At 44.5% G+C, this 23557-nt stretch overlaps 1 protein-coding gene across 4 annotated transcripts in view; it reads right to left on the bottom strand.

Moving 5' to 3' along the window:
• prdm10 (PR domain containing 10) overlaps nt 1-23344 on the bottom strand; it is a 60523-nt gene extending 37179 nt beyond the window's left edge. The window contains exons 1-11 of one of the 4 annotated variants that reach the window (XM_042297767.1): nt 23246-23344; nt 21171-21351; nt 19809-19973; nt 19644-19703; nt 19349-19453; nt 16104-16281; nt 14600-14841; nt 9649-9849; nt 5398-5470; nt 153-270; nt 1-13 (exon numbers count right to left, since the gene is read on the bottom strand). The exon at nt 1-13 is cut by the window's left edge and continues 108 nt beyond it. In XM_042297767.1, coding sequence (XP_042153701.1) covers nt 1-13; nt 153-270; nt 5398-5470; nt 9649-9849; nt 14600-14841; nt 16104-16281; nt 19349-19453; nt 19644-19703; nt 19809-19973; nt 21171-21242 — 1227 coding nt within the window. In that variant the 5' untranslated portion in view covers nt 21243-21351; nt 23246-23344. The other 3 variants (XM_042297770.1, XM_042297768.1, XM_042297769.1) reach the window with 3 other exon arrangements.
• Nucleotides 23345-23557: the final 213 nt, after the last annotated feature.

The raw sequence follows: 23557 nt of genomic DNA, 5'->3' as shown, positions 1-23557 counted from the left end.
ACGCCCCTTCGGTCTGCAGAAACACAGGTTAATTAAAGTCGATCCACTCGATCATTCAATTAAATCAGGCTTTTTACGAAACACATTTTTTAAAACTGTGTTTTACAGGTCTAGGAGAGGACTGTGGGGACGAGTGTTGACCACTGTGTTACCTGGTGACGCAGTCCAGTTTGTCATCGTGCATGTTGAGGTGCTGCTGTAGCTGTTCTGAACTCATGAAGCGTCTGTTACACTCGTAACAGGGCCAGTTCTTCTCCTGCTCGCGTAACACTGAAAACACAACCACAGTCATGGGTCTGTTACACTCAATTCTCCACTGGTGCACCAGCACATGATTTGGTCTATTAGCCGTCTTAGCAGAACCAGGCTAATAACGACTAGCCATCTTAGCATGACCAGGCTAATAACAACTAGCCATCTTAGCATGACCAGGCTAATAACAACTAGCCATCTTACAGAACCAGGCTAATAACAACTAGCCATCTTACAGAACCAGGCTAATAACAACTAGCCATCTTACAGAACCAGGCTAATAACAACTAGCCATCTTACAGAACCAGGCTAATAACAACTAGCCATCTTACAGAACCAGGCTAATAACAACTAGCCGTCTTACAGAACCAGGCTAATAACAACTAGCCGTCTTACAGAACCAGGCTAATAACAACTAGCCGTCTTACAGAACCAGGCTAATAACAACTAGCCGTCTTACAGAACCAGGCTAATAACAACTAGCCGTCTTACAGAACCAGGCTAATAACAACTAGCCGTCTTACAGAACCAGGCTAATAACAACTAGCCGTCTTACAGAACCAGGCTAATAACAACTAGCCGTCTTACAGAACCAGGCTAATAACAACTAGCCGTCTTACAGAACCAGGCTAATAACAACTAGCCGTCTTACAGAACCAGGCTAATAACAACTAGCCGTCTTACAGAACCAGGCTAATAACAACTAGCCGTCTTACAGAACCAGGCTAATAACAACTAGCCGTCTTACAGAACCAGGCTAATAACAACTAGCCGTCTTACAGAACCAGGCTAATAACAACTAGCCGTCTTAGCAGAACCAGGCTAATAACAACTAGCCGTCTTAGCAGAACCAGGCTAATAACGACTAGCCGTCTTAGCAGAACCAGGCTAATAACGACTAGCCGTCTTAGCAGAACCAGGCTAATAACAACTAGCCATCTTACAGAACCAGGCTAATAACGGCTACCATTCTTAGCAGAACCAGGCTAATAATGACTAGCCGTCTTACAGAACCAGGCTAATAATGACTAGCCGTCTTACAGAACCAGGCTAATAATGACTAGCCGTCTTACAGAACCAGGCTAATAACGACTAGCCGTCTTAGCAGAACCAGGCTAATAACGACTACCCTTCTTAGCAGAACCAGGCTAATAACGACTAGCCATCTTACAGAACCAGGCTAATAACGACTAGCCGTCTTACAGAACCAGGCTAATAATGACTAGCCACCTTGTAAATGAGCATTCCCTTGTGTTCTTGTATTTAAATGAGCATTCCCTTGTGTTCTTGTATTTAAATGAGCATTCCCTTGTGTTCTTGTATTTAAATGAGCATTCCCTTGTGTTCTTGTATTTAAATGAGCATTCCCTTGTGTTCTTGTATATTAATGAGCCTTGTGTTCTTGTATTGATTTACAGTAACAGCAAATAAATAAAGTTCAAATAAAATACATTTAAACTCAGTTTTTCACAATTCTTGAAATTTAATCCTAGTAACAATTCCCTGTCTTAGGTCAGTTAGATCACCATTTTATTTTAAGAATGTGAAATGTTAGAATAATAGTAGAGAGAATGATTTATTTGAGGTTTTATTTCTTTCATCACATTCCCAGTGGGTCAGAAGTTTACATACACTCAATTAGTACTTGGTAGCATTGCCTTTAAATTGTTTAACTTGGGTCAAACGTTTTGGGTAGCCTTCCACAAGCTTCCCACAATAAGTTGGGTGAATTTTGGCCCATTCCTCCTGACAGAGCTGGTGTAACTGAGTCAGGTTTGTAGGCCTCCTTGCTCACACATGATTTTTCAGTTCAACCCACACATTTTCTATAGGATTGAGGTCAGGGCTTTGTGATGGCCACTCCAATACCTCAACTTTGTTGTCCTTAAGCCATTTTGCCACAACTTTGGAAGTATGCTTGGTGTCATTGTCCATTTGGAAGAGCCATTTGCGACCAAGCTTTAACTTCCTGACTGATGTCTTGAGATGTTGCTTCAATATATCCACATCATTTTCCTGCCTCATGATGCCATCTATTTTGTGAAGTGCACCAGTCCCTTCTGCAGCAAAGCACCCCCACAACGTGATGCTGCCACCCCTGTGCTTCACGGTTGGGATGGTGTTCTTCGGCTTGCAAGCCTCCCCCTTTTTCCTCCAAACATAATGATGGTCATTATGGCCAAACAGTTCTATTTTTGTTTCATCAGACCAGAGGACGTTTCTCCAAAGAGTACGATATTTGTCTCCATGTGCAGTTACAAACCGTAGTCTGGCTTTTTTAATGGCGGTTTTTGAGCAGTGGCTTCTTCCTTGCTGAGCGGCCTTTCAGGTTATGGTGATATAGGACTCGTTTTACTGTGAATATAGATACTTTTGTACTTGTTTCCTCCAGCATCTTCACAGGGTCCTTTGCTGTTGTTCTGGGATTGATTTGCACTTTTCACACCAAAGTACATTCACCTCTAGGAGACAGAACGACAGTTCTCCTTCCTGAGCGGTATGACAGCTGCGTGGTCCCATGGTGTTTATACTTGCACACTATTGTTTATACAGATGAATGTGGTACCTTCAGGCGTTTGGAAATTGCTCCCAAGGATGATCCAGACTTGTGGAGGTCTACAATTCTTTTTCTTAGGTCTTGGCTGATTTTCACATGATGTCAAGCAAAGAGTCACTGAGTTTGAAGGTAGGCCTTGAAATACATCCACAGGTACACCTCCAATCAGAAGCTTCTAAAGCCATGACATCATTTTCTGGAATTTTCCAAGCGGTTTAAAGGCACAGTCAACTTAGTGTATGTAAACTTCAGACCCACTGGAATTGTGATACAGTGAATTATAAGTGAAATAATCTGTCTATAAACAATTTTTGGAAAAATGACTTGTGTCATGCACAAAGTAGATGTCCTAACAGACATGTTTGTTTGTTTGTGGAGTGGTTGAAAAACGAGTTTTAATGACTCCAACCTGAGTGTATGTAAACTAGTTTTAATGACTCCAACCTAAGTGTATGTAAACTTCCTACTTCAACTGTACACAATACATTTACTTTGTATAAGCCCGTTTGGTGACGATTAAAGCTTCGGGTATGTCGGTTTCAGCTTTGTCCATCTGCATTTGCAGAATTTCTCAAGCTATGTTAAGTTAGATGGGGAGCGACGGTGAACAGCAATCTTCAAGTCTTTCCACAGAGTTTCAACAAGATTAAAGTTTCACATTCTTGTTCTGAAGCTTTGGCTGTATTCTTGGGGTCTTTGTCTGTGTTGGAATGTAAAATCTTCGCCTCAGTCCAAGGTTGTTCGCACTCTGAATCAGGTACTCTGTATTTGTCTCCATCCATTGTCCCCTCTATCCTTACCAGTCTCCCAGTCCCTGCTGCTTTAAAGCATCTCCCAGCATGCTTCGCGGTAGGGATGGTGTTAGATGAATGATGAGCTGTGCCTGGTTTCTACAGACATAGTGCTTTGCATTCAGGTCAAATAGTTACATTTTTGTCTGATCAGACCACATAATCTTTTGCCTTTTGCTCTGAGGCTTTCACATGCATTCTTCGTTGTTGTTGCGAACTCCAGGTAAAATTTTTGTCAGTCGTGGCTTCAGTCTGGCCACTCTCTCATAAAGCCCAGGTTGGTGACGTGCTGTAGAGACTGTTGTCAGTCGTGGCTTCAGTCTGGCCACTCTCTCATGAAGCCCAGGTTGGTGACGTGCTGTAGAGACTGTTGTCAGTCGTGGTTTCAGTCTGGCCACTCTCTCATAAAGCCCAGGTTGGTGACGTGCTGTAGAGACTGTTGTCAGTCGTGGTTTCAGTCTGGCCACTCTCTCATAAAGCCCAGATTGGTGACGTGCTGTAGAGACTGTTGTCAGTCGTGGCTTCAGTCTGGCCACTCTCTCATAAAGCCCAGGTTGGTGACGTGCTGTAGAGACTGTTGTCAGTCGTGGCTTCAGTCTGGCCACTCTCTCATGAAGCCCAGGTTGGTGACGTGCTGTAGAGACTGTTGTCAGTCGTGGTTTCAGTCTGGCCACTCTCTCATAAAGCCCAGGTTGGTGACGTGCTGTAGAGACTGTTGTCAGTCGTGGTTTCAGTCTGGCCACTCTCTCATAAAGCCCAGGTTGGTGACGTGCTGTAGAGACTGTTGTCAGTCGTGGTTTCAGTCTGGCCACTCTCTCATAAAGCCCAGGTTGGTGACGTGCTGTAGAGACTGTTGTCAGTCGTGGTTTCAGTCTGGCCACTCTCTCATAAAGCCCAGGTTGGTGACGTGCTGTAGAGACTGTTGTCAGTCGTGGTTTCAGTCTGGCCACTCTCTCATAAAGCCCAGATTGGTGACGTGCTGTAGAGACTGTTGTCAGTCGTGGCTTCAGTCTGGCCACTCTCTCATAAAGCCCAGGTTGGTGACATGCTGTAGAGACTGTTGTCAGTCGTGGCTTCAGTCTGGCCACTCTCTCATAAAGCCCAGGTTGGTGACGTGCTGTAGAGACTGTTATCAGTCGTGGCTTCAGTCTGGCCACTCTCTCATAAAGCCCAGGTTGGTGACGTGCTGTAGAGACTGTTGTCAGTCGTGGCTTCAGTCTGGCCACTCTCTCATAAAGCCCAGATTGGTGACGTGCTGTAGAGACTGTTGTCAGTCGTGGCTTCAGTCTGGCCACTCTCTCATAAAGCCCAGGTTGGTGACGTGCTGTAGAGACTGTTGTCAGTAGTGGCTTCAGTCTGGCCACTCTCTCATAAAGCCCAGGTTGGTGACGTGCTGTAGAGACTGTTGTCCTTCTGGCAGGTTCTCCCATCTCTCAGCCAAGGAACTCTGTAGTTCAGTCAGAGTGGTCATTGGGTTCTTGTTCACCATCCTGTCCAATGTCCTTCTTCGGATGCTCAGTTTGGTCGGACTGACATTTCTGTTTTTCATTTTCAGTAAAAATGTCCAAAACCATATATTCACTTATTCATTATGGGTATAGTGTCAACACCACAGTGGAAGGAGCAGGAAGGTAGTAGTACTGACATACGACCAAAGACCACGGAACGGAAAATAAATGTTACAATATTTTGTTTTTAAAGCTGCAGAGACAACATAGGGATAAACATCACCATCACTTCTATCATAGACAAAGCTACACAACAGTGTTGCTGTTTGAACGAAGCACAGACACCCACCTTTCCTCTCCTCGTCCGTGACATCATGGATCTTCTGATTGACAAACTCGGCGTATGATGCTGCATACCACACCTGGGGGAAAGAAGAAACATTTTATTTATTTTATTTTACCTTTATTTAACCGGGCAAGTCAGTTAAGAACAAATTCTTATTTTCAATGACGGCCTAGGAACAGTGGGTTAACTGCCTGTTCAGGGGCAGAACGACAGATTTGTACCTTGTCAGCTCATGGGTTTGAACTCGCAACCTTCCGGTTACTAGTCCAACGCTCTAACCACTAGGCTAGCCTACCGCCCCAATAATAATGTGCTTTGAGGGGTATCCTACGAAAGAAAGCTACATCGCCTCTGGGTTTTCTACAGCTAACAGCTAACCAGCTTCAGTTAGCTTCACATTCCAGCTCAGGCTTCATCCGTACTACGACGGTGAACATCGCTCGTTCGCCTGCCCGCTAACTCTAGCAGACTTGTAATCAGGGCTCTAAATAAAAAATACAAAACAAAAATCAGTAGCACGGGTGCTCGCAACTTAAAAACGTTAGGAGCACCGCGTGAACTCTAGGAGCACCTCGTGAACTCTAGGAGCACCGTGTGAACTCTAGGAGCACCGCATGAACTCTAGGAGCACCGCGTGAACTCTAGGAGCACCGCGTGAACTCTAGGAGCACCAGATTTATTATGTTTTAGATGCAGCCTATATTGTGCCTATATGAATTGTAGTTACTTTTGAAGGACACGTTGTGCTCCAGTAACACTGTAAAGACAGTTATTATAACAAAATTAAAATCCTAATGTCACTGAGATTACAATGTCATTTGTGGAGTATTAGGATTATACATTGTGTATAAAACACGACTCTACTATTGAGATGAATCATATTGAAAATTGTGCACCGTCTCTTTAAAAACATCAGAGTTTGTGATGAGGATATGGAAGACGTTAGTCATTGATCTCCAGAAGAAGATGTCCCCACGTGTTCGATATACTGGTAGCGTTACCAGGTTTGTTAGCTAGCTAGCCAATGAGGTAACGTGACTGATATACTGGTAACGTTACCAGGTTTGTTAGCTAGCTAGCCAATGAGGTAACGTGACTGATATACTGGTAACGTTACCAGGTTTGTTAGCTAGCTAGCCAATGAGGTAACGTGACTGATATACTGGTAACGTTACCAGGTTTGTTAGCTAGCTAGCCAATGAGGTAACGTGACTGATATACTGGTAACGTTACCAGGTTTGTTAGCTAGCTAGCCAATGAGGTAACGTGACTGATATACTGGTAGCGTTACCAGGTTGTTAGCTAGCTAGCCAATAACTCGTGGCTCAGACTAAACAACGTGTAAACAAATGGTTAATGACGTGCACGTACTTTTAGAATGGCCCACGACACGTTTATGAATGTAACATGCGTTCCTGGCGATCCGCTATAAAAAATGTTGCGTCGGTAATATGGGTAAATCATGGACTTTTACTGACAGTTGTGACTGCTTCGCCTGATGTATTGCTTGCTCTCTCTACCTTCTTGCCCTTTGTGCTGTTGTCTGTGCCCAATCATGTTTGTACTATGTCTTGTGCTGCTACCATGTTGTGTTGTCATGTTGTGTTGCTACCATGTTGTGTTGTCATGTTGTGTTGCTACCATGTTGTGTTGTCATCTTGTTGTGTTGCTACCGTGCTGTGTTGTCATGTTGTGTTACTACCATGCTGTGTTGCTACCGTGCTGTGTTGTCATGTTGTGTTGCTACCATGCTGTGTTGCTACCATGTTGTGTTGCTACTATGTTGTGTTGTCATGTTGTGTTGTCATGTTGTGTTGCTACCATGCTGTGTTGCTACTATGTTGTGTTGTCATGTTGTGTTGCTACCATGTTGTGTTGCTACTATGCTGTGTTGCTACTATGTTGTGTTGTCATGTTGTGTTGCTACCATGTTGTGTTGCTACTATGCTGTGTTGCTACCATGTTGTGTTGTCATGTTGTGTTGTCATGTTGTGTTGCCATGCTGTGTTGCTACTATGTTGTGTTGTCATGTTGTGTTGCTACCATGTTGTGTTGTTGTCTTAGGTCTCTATTTATGTAGTGTTGTGGTGTCTCTCTTGTCGTGATGTGTGTATTGTCCTATATTTATATTTACATTTTAATCCCAGGCCCCCGTCCCCGCAGGAGGCTTTTTGGTAGACAGTCATTGTAAATAAGATTTTGTTCTTAACTGACTTGCCTAGTTAAATAAAGGTTATTAAAGAAAAAAAAATCAAATATAAAATAAGATATTTTAACCTAGTTGGGCTACAAAGCAAACCGTTTTAGCTTTAGTAATGGTCCAACAATGACACTATTGAATCTGCACTCGCTTCTTTCTGAAAGAAAGCCTTATCACTACAACAACTATTATCATCCTGCAGACCCCCACTAATACACCCCCCCCCCACGCCCCATCCTGCGTCACAACATAAAACTCCTGGTCATCAGAGCCCTGTTGGAACTGCGCATGTTTCACGGAGGCTAGTCGAACGCCAAACTCTTCATTGAGACAATGCTGAAACATCAACGGGCAATTCAGTGATTCATTTTTCATTTGTGGCAAAATCAAAATGAAGGAAATGTTATCTGGTAAAATCAGCAGGCTACGGTGTGTAATAGATCGGTGTTCGGTCTTCATTTCATTACTTATCGATAATGCCGTCTTCGGTGTGCTTAAGTCATACAAAACGTTTTACTGTGCGAGAAGTTTGAAGTGCATTCTGTCGAAATACTATGATATTTGAAGATTTAAAAAAAAAAATTGGACACCAAAAAACATTTGATAAATAAAATATTTTAAAATCATTCATCTTCCTCAAATTAAGGTGATAATGACACGATCTTTGCAAGAGGGAGGGAATCTGATCTCAGTCATTTCATTCAGGGTAAGCGGTGAGTTAGCAGTGAGTTAGCGGTGAGTTAGCAGTGAGTTAGCAGTGAGTTAGCGGTGAGTTAGCGGTGAGTTAGCGGTGAGTTAGCAGTGAGTTAGCAGTGAGTTAGCGGTGAGTTAGCAGTGAGTTAGCGGTGAGTTAGCCTGCCCTGGAGCGGGTTAGTTCTGAAGGATTCGTTGCCATAGAAATTTACCTGGCTAGAAGGTGAGCCACTTCGTGTGACTGGTTATCCCGAATTGAACTCAAGAGTTGACCAAAGTTACCTCGCTTACTCCTCAAACCGGCTACGTAGTATAGACCTGCTACGTAGTGTAGACCTGCTACGTAGTGTAGACCTCTGGAATAGACCTGCTACGTAGTATAGACCTCTGGAATAGACCTGCTACGTAGTATAGACCTCTGGAACAGACCTGCTACGTAGTGTAGACCTGCTACGTAGTGTAGACCTGCTACGTAGTGTAGACCTCTGGAATAGACCTGCTACGTAGTGTAGACCTGCTACGTAGTGTAGACCTCTGGAATAGACCTGCTACGTAGTATAGACCTCTGGAATAGACCTGCTACGTAGTATAGACCTCTGGAACAGACCTGCTACGTAGTGTAGACCTGCTACGTAGTGTAGACCTCTGGAATAGACCTGCTACGTAGTATAGACCTCTGGAATAGACCTGCTACGTAGTATAGACCTCTGGAATAGACCTGCTACGTAGTATAGACCTCTGGAATAGACCTGCTACGTAGTATAGACCTCTGGAATAGACCTGCTACGTAGTGTAGACCTGCTACGTAGTGTAGACCTCTGGAATAGACCTGCTACGTAGTGTAGACCTGCTACGTAGTGTAGACCTGCTACGTAGTGTAGACCTCTGGAATAGACCTGCTACGTAGTATAGACCTCTGGAATAGACCTGCTACGTAGTATAGACCTCTGGAATAGACCTGCTACCGTAGTATAGACCTCTGAATAGAATAGACCTGCTACGTAGTATAGACCTCTGAAATAGACCTGCTACGTAGTGTAGACCTGCTACGTAGTGTAGACCTGCTACGTAGTGTAGACCTGCTACGTAGTGTAGACCTGCTACGTAGTATAGACCTGCTACGTAGTATAGACCTCTGGAATAGACCTGCTACGTAGTGTAGACCTGCTACGTAGTGCAGCCCTCTGAAGAGCAGTCAACCATGTGTGTTTTTATTAGGAACAGTTTGCATGTTGCAGATGGACGACATTACAATCGCTGACTGATCACCTCGCATCAGAAACAACTACCGATTATGATGTGTAGATCAGTCAGCTCGGTCGGCGATGCTCTCAGACACAGTATCCGTTCTGACAACCTACCTTCAGCTCCTGTTTGGGCTGGATGTTCTTGATGGTTGTGTAGAAGATTTCAGAGCCGTACTGATAGGCTACCAGGTTCTGTTCCAGGTGGTTCTGGGCGGGCCGAACAAACATCAGCCAATTACAGATGTCCTCGTCAGATAGGTCCACCCACATGTCATCCGACTTCTCCATGTCCTTGTCTGCATCCAGCATGCACAGCTACGGAGAGAAGAAGAGAGGGATGAGTTAGAGACATTACACAGCTACAGAGAGAAGAAGAGAGGGATGAGTTAGAGACATTACACAGCTACAGAGAGAAGAAGAGAGGGATGAGTTAGAGACAATACACAGCTACAGAGAGAAGAAGAGAGGGATGAGTTAGAGACATTACACAGCTACGGAGAGAAGAAGAGAGGGATGAGTTAGAGACAATACACAGCTACAGAGAGAAGAAGAGAGGGATGAGTTAGAGACAATACACAGCTACAGAGAGAAGAAGAGAGGGATGAGTTAGAGACATTACACAGCTACAGAGAGAAGAAGAGAGGGATGAGTTAGAGACATTACACAGCTACAGAGAGAAGAAGAGAGGGATGAGTTAGAGACATTACACAGCTACAGAGAGAAGAAGAGAGGGATGAGTTAGAGACATTACACAGCTACAGAGAGAAGAAGAGAGGGATGAGTTAGAGACATTACACAGCTACAGAGAGAAGAAGAGAGGGATGAGTTAGAGACATTACACAGCTACAGAGAGAAGAGAGACCTCAACATGACAGCAGGAAATATGCCCAGGCCGTGAGCAGAGCAACAGGCCCAACCCCCACTAATACACCCCAGGCCCAACACCGCATCCTGCAACAGGCCCAACCCCCACTAATACACTCCCCCCCGACACCCCATCCTGCAACAGGCCCAACCCCCACTAATACACCCCCCACGCCCCATCCTGCAACAGGCCCAACCCCCACTAATACACAATATAACCCCCCCACACCGCATCCTGCAACAGGCCCAACCCCCACTAATACATCCCCCCCACGCCACATCCTGCAACAGGCCCAACCTATAACTCCCCATGTACATACACCCCCACGCCCCATCCTGCAACAGGCCCAACCCCCACTAATACAGGGGACTCCCCCCCACGCCCCATCCTGCAACAGGCCCAAGCTCTGTTACCCCACTAATTCACCCCCCACATCCCCCATCCTGCAACAGGCCCAACCCCCACTAATGACACCCCCCACGCCCCATCCTGCAACAGGCCCAACCCCCACTAATACACCCCCCCCACGCCCCATCCTGCAAAAGGACGAGATGGACGAGATGGCTTGGACGAGATGGCCGCATGAACTAAGAGCTCCGCAGAAGTCGTTTCCAATTCCTAATCTTACCTCCACTCCAAGTTCAAACTCATTTAGCTTTAGTAAGAAAAAGTCATGGCTGCTACAAACAGGTGACATTTTTACCCGGACTCGAGCATCAGCGCCGGTAAAAGCCTCCAAGAAGAAGCTTCAGAAAAAACTAGCGCCAGGAGCAAGAGGACCCCCCTATTTTATGTACACCATTTATTTTCCTTTTACGTGAACGCAGCTGTAACGACTATCCACTTTTACCCAGAGATGACTTGCACTGAAGTTCGATTACTGCTCGATGACGATGACTAGTACCTTAAAATCTATTGACATGGAACTGCCATGGTCTAGGGCATGTAATGCAAACAGTAGACATCACGCTATTACAAGAGACACACCTCTGTGATGCTGAACATACCAAACTCCGCAGAGCTTGGGTGGGACAGGTGTATTTCTCATCTTTCAAATCAAACAGTAGAGGCACAGCCATACTTATCCATAAAAAATGTTCCATTCATAATAGACAAAAACATATCTGATCCGGAGGGGAGATTTATTCTGATAACTGGGTCACTATATGGTCAACCAATTACTATATTAAACATATACGCCCCTAACACAGATACTCCTGCCTTCATGTCAAAAATGATAACCCTGTTCAATGAGCATTGTGTCTCCTTTGGCGTGGTGGCCGGAGATTTTAATTGTACCCTTAACCCAACCCTAGACAAATCATCTCAAGTCCCCACCACAAATCCTAGATCTGCAAAGATGTTGAACTCTCTTACTAAAGAGATGGGACTGATAGATGAGCTATTAGATATCTGGAGAGAGACTATGGACTATATATACTACTCTAATGTCCATAACACCTACTCCCGTATAGATTACATTTTTATCTCAAAGAGTTTCATAAATTCAGCCACTTGTACAATCGGACCCATAGCACTTTCAGATCACGCCTTTGTCCACCTCCGCTTTGACCTCTGCAAAAACATCCCGAGGTCAAAGCGCTGGAAATTCAACACCTCCATGTTATCAAATGACGTGTTCCATACATTGGTAACTACATGGATAGACAACTACACACAACTACACACAAGACAATAAAGATTCTCCTGTTTCTCCGGCCACAATGTGGGACGCTGCTAAAGCCACACTAAGAGGTCATCTATTGCATATGCTTCCTCTAAGAAAAAAGCAATGGAAGCACACAGGCTAGATCTTGAGATGGAGCTGGAATGCTGTGAAATTGTACATAAACAATCCCCAGACAGCACCTCCTGGAGTCAACTTAAAGCAGCCACAATCATGGCTATCCGAACAGCAGAGGACGAGGTCACATATGACCCAAAAAAAGATCAATTTAACTTTTCATGATTTTTACTGCAAACTATATACCTCTGAGAGAAAACACACGGAGGCAGAACTCCACTCTTTCCTAGAGGGAATCTCGCTACCTAAACTATCAGAGAGCGACCAAGAAGATCTCAACTCCCCCTTCACTCCTGAGGAGATCCTGGAGGTGATTACCTCCATGCCACCTAATAAGTCCCCAGGCCCAGATGGATTCCCCAGAGAGTTCTACAGAGCTTTTTGGCCCCAGCTCCACCCTGTCTTCATGCCAATGCTGGAGGATTTTTGCAGAAACGGAGTTCTCCCAGACTCAATGCACACAGCTCGCATTACAGTGTTGCTCAAAAAGGACGAGGACCCCCTATCCTGCTCATCCTTCCGGCCCATAAGCTTGTTGGATTTCGACTATAAAATAATTACCAAATTGCTTGCCAAAAGACTAAACACTCTTTCTTCCCAAAATAATAAAAGCAGACCAAACTGGATTTACGAGAGACAGATACTCTTCTGATAACATTCGCCATCTTTTTGATATTATTGATCAAGTAAACGCACAGAAGACCCCTGTCCTGCTGGCTTCACTGGATGCTGAGAAGGCGTTTGACAGGATGGAGTGGAGCTTTCTGTTTTCAGTCTTAGAAAAGTTCAATATGGGCCCAAATGTTATTAAATGGATCAAATCACTATACGCTCATCCAAATGCCATGGTGACTACTAATGGACTGAACTCTGACAGATTCCCTCTGGAACGGGGCACAAGACAAGGGTGCTCGCTGTCCCCCCTGCTCTACTTATTGGGGGCGGAGCCTCTGGCAGAGCTGATAAGGAGCAATTCAAGTATTATGGGTGTTTCTGCAGGCGGCCTGCAGCACAAGATTTCGCTTTACGCAGATGATGTCTTGCTCTACATATCCAACCCTGAGAAATCCCTCCCTCTCATTTTAGACACAATTGCTCAGTATGGCAAGTTTTCAGGTTATAAGATCGATTTGATCAAATCCACTGTCTGCCCTCTCAATATTACACTCACCAGCTCTATGAAGACACTGTGTCCTTTCCAATGGAAAACACAGGGGTTTCAATACCTCGGGATCTTCATAACACCAGATCTGAATAGTCTTTTTAAGGAAAAAATTATCTTCCACTCCTGGATTTCAGAATGCTCCCGTGCTCTCCCAGTTTCCTTCTCCTCCCTAGACTGAACTACTTATTTCAGATGCTCCCATGCTCTCCCATCTCCAAACCAGATGGATCACCCAGTTTCTCTCCTGAACTACTTATCAGATAGCTTAGTAGGAAGAATTCATGTAATCCGTATGAGACGTTTCCTTCTCCTCCCTAGACTGAACTACTTATTTCAGATGCTCCCATGCTATCTCCCAGTTTCCTTCTTCAAAACAACTAACCAAAGCATCACCAAATGTATATGGGGAAATAAAAAACCTAGGATCAAGTTTTCCACTCTATCGAAACCTGAATCTAAGGAGGTCTTGCCCTTCCCTCCCTTCAATTGTACTACTGGTCTGCCCAAATCCGCAACATGCTAACATGGATCACAAACAGACAAGAGTCAACGTGGATTCAGATAGAAGCCCAATCCTGTGGTTCATTGCCCTTAAGCTCAATTATATTCATTAATAACTTTAGTGAAGTGGGCAACATAGCCAAAAACCTTTGTGATTTACAGCACCCTACTAGCGTGGAGGGACTGTAAGAAATACCTGGGCATTTCCTCCCAAATATGTTCTCACTCGCCTATAGTAGGCAACCCAGACTTGCCAAAAGCCCAGAGGGATGCCAGCTTTAATCTTTGGCATACTCTAGGAATCAGGACCTTTTCAGACCTATTTCATCAGAAAACCACTACACTGAAATCCTTTCAAAAGCTCTGCAGTGAATTTGATGTGCCAAGATCCCAATTAGACATGTAATTTCCTCATTTACCTCCAAGAGGAGGTTTAGAATGAGTTGAATGAAATCAATCCATTTGTATTGCAGACCCTCAGGCCAAATTGAGACACAGGCTTTTTTTAAATCAACAAAGCATGAGAAGACTTTGCCTTTGTTTTGGTTTGTTTGTTTGTCAATTAGGGTGTGCAGGGTGAATACATGGTCTGTCATATGCTAATTTGGTAAAAAGCCAATTTGACCTTTTCTCAGTACATTGTTTTCACTGAGGAAATGTACGAGTCTGCTGTTAATGACAATGCAGAAGAGATTCTAAATTCTTGTAGAAAACAGAGAGGTCAACTTACCTTGAGGTGGATGTAGTGGTCGTGAAGTTGTCCCTGTCTGACCAGGGGTCCCTCCACAGGGCCGAACTGGGTCCTCTTGGGGATGCGTCTCTTGGAGAAGACTCCCCCTAGGAAGCGGTCTATGTAGAGAACGAGGGGGAGGCTGGCCCGTGCCCGGGACACCACTGGACGGTTAGGGATGGGGTGGAGGGCGCCATGCTTCACACACACTGATGTGTTGGAGATGTTGCATTCCTCACACCCTGAGAGAGGAGGAGGGAGGAGGAGAGAGAGGAGGGGGGGAGGAGGGAGAGAGGAGGAGGGAGGAGAGGAGGGAGGAGGAGGAGGAGGAGGGGGAGAGAGGAGGGTGAGGGAGAGAAGAGGGGGAGGAGGGAGAGAGAGGAGGGAGAGAGGAGGAGAGAGAGGAGGGAGAGAGAGAGGAGGAGGGAGAGGGGGAGGAGGGGGGAGGAGGGGGGGAGGAGGGGAGAGGAGGAGGGAGGGAGAGGAGGAGGAGGAGAGGAGGAGGGAGGAGGGAGAGAGAGAGGGAGAGAGGAGAGGGGAGGAGGGAGAGAGAGGAGGGGGAGGAGGGAGAGGAGGAGGGGGAGAGAGAGGAGGAGGGAGGGAGAGAGAGGAGGAGGGAGAGGGGGGGGGAGGAGGAGGGGGGAGGAGGGAGAGAGGAGGGAGAGGAGAGGGAGAGTAGGAGGGGGGGGGAGGAGGAGGGGGAGGAGGGAGGAGGAGGAGGGAGGAGGGAGAGAGAGAGAGAGAGAGAGAGAGAAAGAGGGAGAGAGAGAGAAAGAGTGAAGAGAGAGAAAGAGTGAGAGAGAGAGAAAGAGTGAGAGAGAGAGAAAGAGTGAGAGAGAGAGAGAGAGAGATGGAGGGAAGAAAAACAGAATAAAGAATGAGTTCATTGTCATTTCAACTGTCAGTATTAACACAAAGCAGTATTGGTCCGTCAGGTAAAACTCCTGTCCCTAGTAGACACCCAGAAGAGCCCCATCACCAGGGAGGTAAAACTCCTGTCCCTAGTAGACACCCAGAAGAGCCCCATCACCAGGGAGGTAAAACTCCTGTCCCTAGTAGACACCCAGAAGGCCCCATCACCAGGGAGGTAAAACTCCTGTCCCTAGTAGACATCCAGAAGGCCCCATCACCTGAGAGGTAAAACTCCTGTCCCTAGTAGACATCCAGAAGGCCCCATCACCAGGGAGGTAAAACTCCTGTCCCTAGTAGACATCCAGAAGAGCCCCATCACCAGGGAGGTAAAACTCCTGTCCCTAGTAGACATCCAGAAGAGCCCCATCACCAGGGAGGTAAAACTCCTGTCCCTAGTAGATGTCCAGAAGGCCCTGTCACCAGGGAGGTTAAACTCCTGTCCCTAGTAGACAACCAGAAAGCCTTGTCACCAGGGAGGTAAAACTCCAGTCCCTAGTAGACATCCAGAAGGCCCTGTCACCAGGGAGGTAAAACTCCTGTCCCTAGTAGACATCCAGAAGAGCCCCATCACCAGGGAGGTAAAAACACTCACAGAGGTTGTGTGGTGTAAAGGCCTGTGGCGCGCTAGGCTCCCAGTCATCTAGGTCCGAGTCATCTTCATCATCATCCTCTTCGTCAGAGTCCTCTGTGGATGTGGCCCCCAGGGGGCTGGAGGAGGGGTCAACCATCCCAGCCATGGAGGGGAGGGAACTGGACACAGACAGCTGACCCTGGGGTAGAAAGGATGAAAGGTTATGGTTATAGGTGTTGACCAGACCTCTTCAACCCTGTTCCTGGAGAGAGACCCTCCTGGAGGTTTTAACTCCAACCCTGTTCCTGGAGAGCTACCTTCTCCATGCCAAATGGAGAATCTACATTGAAAGTGCTTCTTAGTCAGAGGGGTATCTCATGAAGGGAGGGGTATCTCATGAAGGGAGGGGTATCTCATGAAGGGAGGGGTATCTCTTGAAGGGAGGGGTATCTCATGAAGGGAGGGGTATCTCTTGAAGGGAGGGGTATCTCTTGAAGGGAGGGGTATCTCATGAAGGGAGGGGTATCTCATGAAGGGAGGGGTATCTCATGAAGGGAGGGGTATCTCATGAAGGGAGGGGTATCTCATGAAGGGAGGGGTATCTCATGAAGGGAGGGGTATCTCATGAAGGGAGGGGTATCCTACAAAAGAAAGCTACATCGTCTCTTGGTTTTCTACAGCTACCAGCTAACCAGCTTCAGTTAGCTTCACATTCCAGCTCAGGCTTCATCCGTACTACGACGGAGGAACCCAAAATATAAACTGTTTTAGTCCAGTGTTTGTAAACACAGTAAATGTCAAGACCCTGTAAAGTCTTTAAACCTGGTTTAAACTATCATGTGTGTATCATGTATGGGTAAGTCCTTGCATCCATAACTCTGTCTATGAATTTGAGAGTGGTCACATTTACCCCTCAGCTGGTTACCTGAAAACACTGTCGGGGTTGTTGTTGTTTGAACTGCAAATGACCCTTTCTGTTCTGATGGCCCTGTCCTACTCCTAGTGCTGAGTGATTAAGCGAAATGCCGTCTTTGGTGTGTCAATGCAGCCCCCCTCACACATATCTATATTTTTATTCCGTCATTCATCTTTCCCCTCGATCCTGACTAGTCTCCCAGTCTCTGATAAACATCCCCACAGTGTGATGCTGCCACCACCATGCTTCACCGTAGGGATGGATGGTGCCAGGTTTCCTCCAGACGATGAACAGTGGGTTAACTGCAGCTGTTCAGGGGCAGAATGACAGATTTTTACCTTGTCAGCTTGGGGATTCAATCTTGTGACTTTTCAGTTACTAGTCCAATGCTCTAACCATTAGGCTACCTGCTTCATCATGCTTCACCGTAGGGATGGTGCCAGGTTTCCTCCAGATGTGACACTTGGCATTCAGGCCAAAGAGTTCAATGTTGGTTTCATCAGACCAGAGAATCTTGTTTCTCATGGTCTGAGAGTCCTTTAGATGCCTTTTGGCAAACTCCAAGCGGGCTGTCATGTGCCTTTTACTGAGTAGTGTCTTCCGTCTGACCACTCTACCATAAAGGCCTGATTGGTGGAGTGCTTGCAGAGATGGTTGTCCTTCTGGAAGGTTCCCCCATCTCCACAGAGTAACTCTAGATCTCTGTCCGAGTGACCATTGGGTTCTTGGTCATCCTGACCAAGGCCCTTCTACCCCAATTGCTCAGTTTGGCCGGGCGGCCAGCTCTGGGAAGAGTCTTGGTGGTTCCAAACTGTGTTTGTGTTTTTGAGGACCTTCAATGCTGCAGACATTTTTTAGTACCATTCCCCAGATCTGTACCTCGTCTCAATCCTGTCTCGGAGCTCTACGGACAATTCCTTCGACCACATGGCTTGGTTTTTGCTCTGACATGCACTGTCAACTGTGGGACCTTATATAGACAGGTGTGTGCCTTTCCAAATCATGTCCAATCAATTGAATTTACCGCAGGTGGACCCCAATCAAGTTGTAAAAATATCTCAAGGATGATCAATGGAAAGAGGAAGCACCTGAACTCAATTTCTAGTCTCATAGCAAAGAGTCTGAATAATTATGTAAATAAGGTATTTCTGTTTATTATTTTTAACTTTCTAAAAACCTGTTTTTTGTTTTGTCATTGTGGGGTATTGTGATGTCATTATGGGCTATTGTGATGTCATTGTGGGGTATTGTGATATCATTGTGGGGTATTGTGACGTCATTATGGGCTATTGTGATGTCATTGTGGGGTATTGTGATATCATTGTGGGGTATTGTGACGTCATTATGGGGAATTTTGATGTCATTATGGGGTATTGTGTGTAGATTGATTTAAATAGTTTTTTTTTCCCTTATCAATTTTAGAATAAGGCTGTAACATTCAAAATGTGGAAAAAGTCTAGGGGTCCGAATAGTTTCCAAATGCACTTTATATACCGCCTATACGCCCCTCCCTGTCCGGGCTGTGTGGGGACACAGAGACAGAGAGAAGAGACAGAAGAATGAGGGCGGTTGCTTCACTAGGTATCTCTACCTGAAAATACACGATCTAAGTGATTGATAGTTGGTTTTCAGCAGTTATAAAGCCTTATTTACTGTGAACAAATAGTCAAATAGTGATGTTGTCAGACAGAAGACAGCAGCTCTATAGAGATGAGATGATGATTTGGAATGAAATAATAAAGTCATCAAATAAAACTATATATATATATATATATATATATATATATAGTATATAACTAATGTAATATATTATATATACAACTAAAACTAATGTAATATATTATGTAAATATATATATATATATATATATATATATATAAACCTAATGTAATATATTATATATAAAACTAATGTAAATATATATATATATATAAAACACATGTAATATAGTATGTCAATAATATATATATATATATATATATCAAACTAATGTAATATATATATATATAAAACTTGTGTAATATATTATATATAAAACTACTGTAATATATATATATATAAAACTTGTGTAATATATATATAAAACGAATGTAATATATATATATATAAAACTTGTGTAATATATTATATATATATATATATAAAACTTGTGTAATATACACAACAACTGAAATGTGTTATTAAAGTAAGGTGAATAAATGATAAACAGTAATGGACAGTTACTGCCATCATGGGACTTTCATTGTTTTATTATGTGTTACAGCATTTAACCCACAATGCAATGCATGTTTTTTAAATTATTTATTTATTACTCAATAAAAATGGACTAATCGCTCGGCAGACTCCTCACCTGTGTTACCGGCTCCAGGAGGGCCTGAGGAGCCTCGGCCACGTTACTGAGGACATGAAGGTTGGCCGCGTTCATGTTCTGACCACTGGGCAACAACACTGTCACCTGGTGGCGAGAGAGAGAATAACACATTTCTACTTAAAAGACCCAGAGTTCTGCTTGACTTGATATAGAACATACCAGAGTTATGTAAGATACAATATGAGAAAACTTGTAGTGGCCATTTGCATTCAAATTCATTCTTGTTATTCGAATATACAAATCCATGGAAAAAGAAGTCTCAATAGAAATGTACCTGTTGAGTCGTTCCATCCTGCTGAATGTAGGCCACCTGCGGCTGGTCAGAAAACACACCCTGGAAACCACAGGTCCATAAAACAAAACAGTTCTTCTAAAAGTATGTGGGGGAATAAAGTCGAATGGTAATGTCCTGTAGAAATGGTAATGTCCTGTTTCTCACCCCTGAGCCGTCGGCCGGGTGGATGTAGACTAGGGTGTGTTCTGCCGACTCCACGGAGGTGTAGGAATTACCGTCTGCTGTGTAGACCACCTGCTGCTGCTGTCCTCTGTCCTGCTGGTCTCCACTGTACACTATCTGGGCTACTGTACCGCCCTCAAAATGCACCTGCAACACACAGAGAGAGAGACAGAGACAGAGAGAGACAGAGTCAGAGAGAGAGAAAGAGAGAGAGAGAGACAGAGAGAGAGACACAGAGAGAGACACAGAGACAGAGAGAGACAGAGAGAGAGACAGAGAGAGAGAGAGTCAGAGAGAGACAGAGAGAGAGACAGAGAGCGAGAGAGAGACAGAGTCAGAGAGAGAGAGAGAGATAGAGAGAGACAGAGAGAGAAAGAGAGAGAGAAAGAGAGAGAGACAGAGAGAGAGACAGAGAGAGACACAGAGACAGAGAGAGACAGAGAGAGAGACAGAGAGCGAGAGAGAGACAGAAAGAGAGACAGAGAGAGAGAGAGAGAGAGAGAGTAAGAGAGACAGAGAGAGAGACAGAGAGAGAGAGACAGAGAGACAGAGAGAGAGAGAGACAGAGAGAGAGAGAGAGAGACAGAGAGTCAGAGAAGAGAGAGAGAGAGTCAGAGAGACAGAGAGACAGAGAGACAGAGAGAGACAGAGAGAGTCAGAGAGAGACAGAGAGAGAGACAGAGAGAGAGACAGAGAGTCAGAGAAAGAGAGAGAGAGTCAGAGAGAGACAGAGAGAGAGACAGAGAGAGAGACTCTCTCAAGATAGACCTGAGCTTCAGGGTGAAGTTACACCTAGATACAGGTCTAGGATCAGCTTCTGCTGCCCCAATCCTAACCTTAAAGGGATACAGTCAGATGAGGTCCTTTATCTACTGACCCAGAGTCAGATGAGGCCCTTTATATACTGACCCAGAGTCAGATGGTCTCCTTTATCTACTGACCCAGAGTCAGATGGTCTCCTTTATCTACTGACCCAGAGTCAGATGGTCTCCTTTATCTACTGACCCAGAGTCAGATGAAGCCCTTTATCTACTGACCCAGAGTCAGATGAGGCCCTTTAACCATTTAGTGAGGGAAATGCAAAACTGACCCAAGATCAGCATCTAGAGGCAACTTCCCCCAACTTGTAACATGAGTGACTACGGAAGGGGTGTCAAACTCATTCCAGGGATGGCAGAGTGTCTGCAGGTATTTCCGTTCTATTAAGACAAGCAGGTGAGGAGAATTCCTCAATAATTAGTGACCTTAAATCATCAATAAGGTGCAAAGGGTGGAGGGAAAACCCACAGACACTCTGCCCTACGTGGAATGAGTTGGACACGTGTGGAGTACAGTAAAAGTCACCTGAGTGGTGTTCCCTGATTCGCTGTTCCCTGCCTGGTTCCACACAGGGGATGTTTCCTGCTTGGTCTCCATGGCTGCAGCCCGGAACCAGTTACCACGGCCACCACCTGATCACACCAACCTCACGCAGCTGCTGGCAGCTCCAGGATTAGTTAGACAGTTAGACTGTACTGATGATCACCTGACAACCACAGAACAGAGTTAGACTGTACTGATGATCACATGACAACCACAGAACAGAGTTGGACTGTACTGATGATCACATGACAACCACAGAACAGAGAGTTAGACTGTACTGATGATCACATGACAACCACAGAACAGAGAGTTAGACTGCACTGATGATCACATGACAACCACAGAACAGAGAGTTGGACTGTACTGATGATCACATGACAACCACAGAACAGAGAGTTGGACTGTACTGATGATCACATGACAACCACAGAACAGAGAGTTAGACTGTACTGATGATCACATGACAACCACAGAACAGAGAGTTAGACTGTACTGATGATCACATGACAACCACAGAACAGAGAGTTAGACTGTACTGATGATCACATGACAACCACAGAACAGAGAGTTAGACTGTACTGATGATCACATGACAACCACAGAACAGAGAGTTAGACTGTACTGATGATCACATGACAACCATAGAACAGAGAGTTAGACTGTACTGATGATCACATGACAACCACAGAACAGAGAGTTAGACTGCACTGATGATCACATGACAACACAGAACAGAGAGTTACTGGTTTAAAACCTCTGGGATGGAAGTTAATGAGGGAGATATATTTTTTCTTTGTTTTTACAAAGTGACCATTTCTAATGTGGAAATGAGATGGTAATATTTTTTTTTTTTACAAATAGTGCAAAATGCATGGATGCAAATAAATTGTTTATAACCGTCTGGTATGCTGTTTGTTGACTCGCTACAGTAAAATATTACTGTGGTTACAAACGTATGAATTAGGTTGTTCTCTCTTTCAGAAATGCATTCAGAGTAACACAAGTATCTTACTGTTTCATTTCTGAACAGGCATTGATTGCATAATCATAGCACCTGACCATTACACGTAGAATAGTCTAGCGAGAGGATGGGGATTTGTATTTCAGCTGGTTGACTGCGCCCTTGTACAAATGGGTCAACGTATATTATTAGCTCGCTTAGCTTTTGTTGCTAACACTGTAACTATCAAGAGGTTAATATAGTGACATTATTATTTGGGATGGTTAGCTTGCTAGCTACCATTCCATTGACAGGGCTAAGCAACAACAAACAAAAAAAATGTACCCCCCCCAAAAATAAACCAGCATGCCGGGTTTTTATCGCAAAGAGCAGTCAAACTAACCACTCTACGGGGGTAGGACAGAAACACCGCGGAAAGCACACCGGTGAGCGCGCAATGACAATGGAGTCAAAACCGGATCATTATGCAACGATAACACGAAATGTATAAAATGGTGTTATTTTTCTAGTTTTATAACACATATCGCCCGTATCGTGTATATTCTGCGTATTTCCCCCCTTTACTTTTGACCCCTCTGGTTTTTTGTCGGTTCCAACCGGACCATACCACAAAAATCAGCACGGTAGAAACCCGGGCATTTACTGCACCGCGGCCTCACCACATTATTACATTTAACGCTAATGTATAACCCGATCTTGAAAAATGTACATCATAAATCGTATTCATAACATTATTAAATACTGTTTTGTATTTAGTAAATGGTCTATAATTTATCGGAGCCCTTAAATATTTGGTCTGGACCCACCCGTCCCCCTTCTAGTTGAGCCGAGCCTGGAGCTGCCGGAGAACAAGGAAGAAGAGGCTCCATTTTGGATGGGACCTAAAACAACAACAACCACATTTGAAAGCGACCCCAAATGAAAATCTGTATATTTCTATCGATATAAATGTGTTACCCAAGAGCGATATTTTTAGATTTTTTTTTTGATTGATACTTACAAGGAGATGATCTAGACATTGAACTTTTGGTATGAAGCTGAAATTCTCCCCGAGTTTTTGATATATTTAATGAAAAACGTTGGAAGTTGTTCTTACCTCAGAATGGTAGCTGCAGAGGTGGCTGCGTTGCATGTATTACCATATTCTGCCTAGCAACTCGCCGAGGCTTGTGTAGCGATTGGTGGAATATTATTGAGTGACAAAATTAAAAACCTTTACGTATCTATTTCACGAAACCTTTTATATAAACTTTTACTTCAACAATTACTTGATATATGTTTCAAGTTTTAATGTCACATCCACAAGTACAGTGAAATGCCTTGATATAAGGTATTGATGGGTAGCAGATTTTAATCAACGTTCACTCAAATAAGTTACATTGAATGTATGCATACCAAGGCTCAATGA

Source organism: Oncorhynchus tshawytscha, linkage group LG14 (genome assembly GCF_018296145.1).
Source record: "Oncorhynchus tshawytscha isolate Ot180627B linkage group LG14, Otsh_v2.0, whole genome shotgun sequence".
Taxonomy (NCBI): domain Eukaryota; kingdom Metazoa; phylum Chordata; class Actinopteri; order Salmoniformes; family Salmonidae; genus Oncorhynchus; species Oncorhynchus tshawytscha.
Note: the sequence above shows the minus strand (reverse complement) of the source record. Positions and strands in the feature narration are given on the sequence as shown.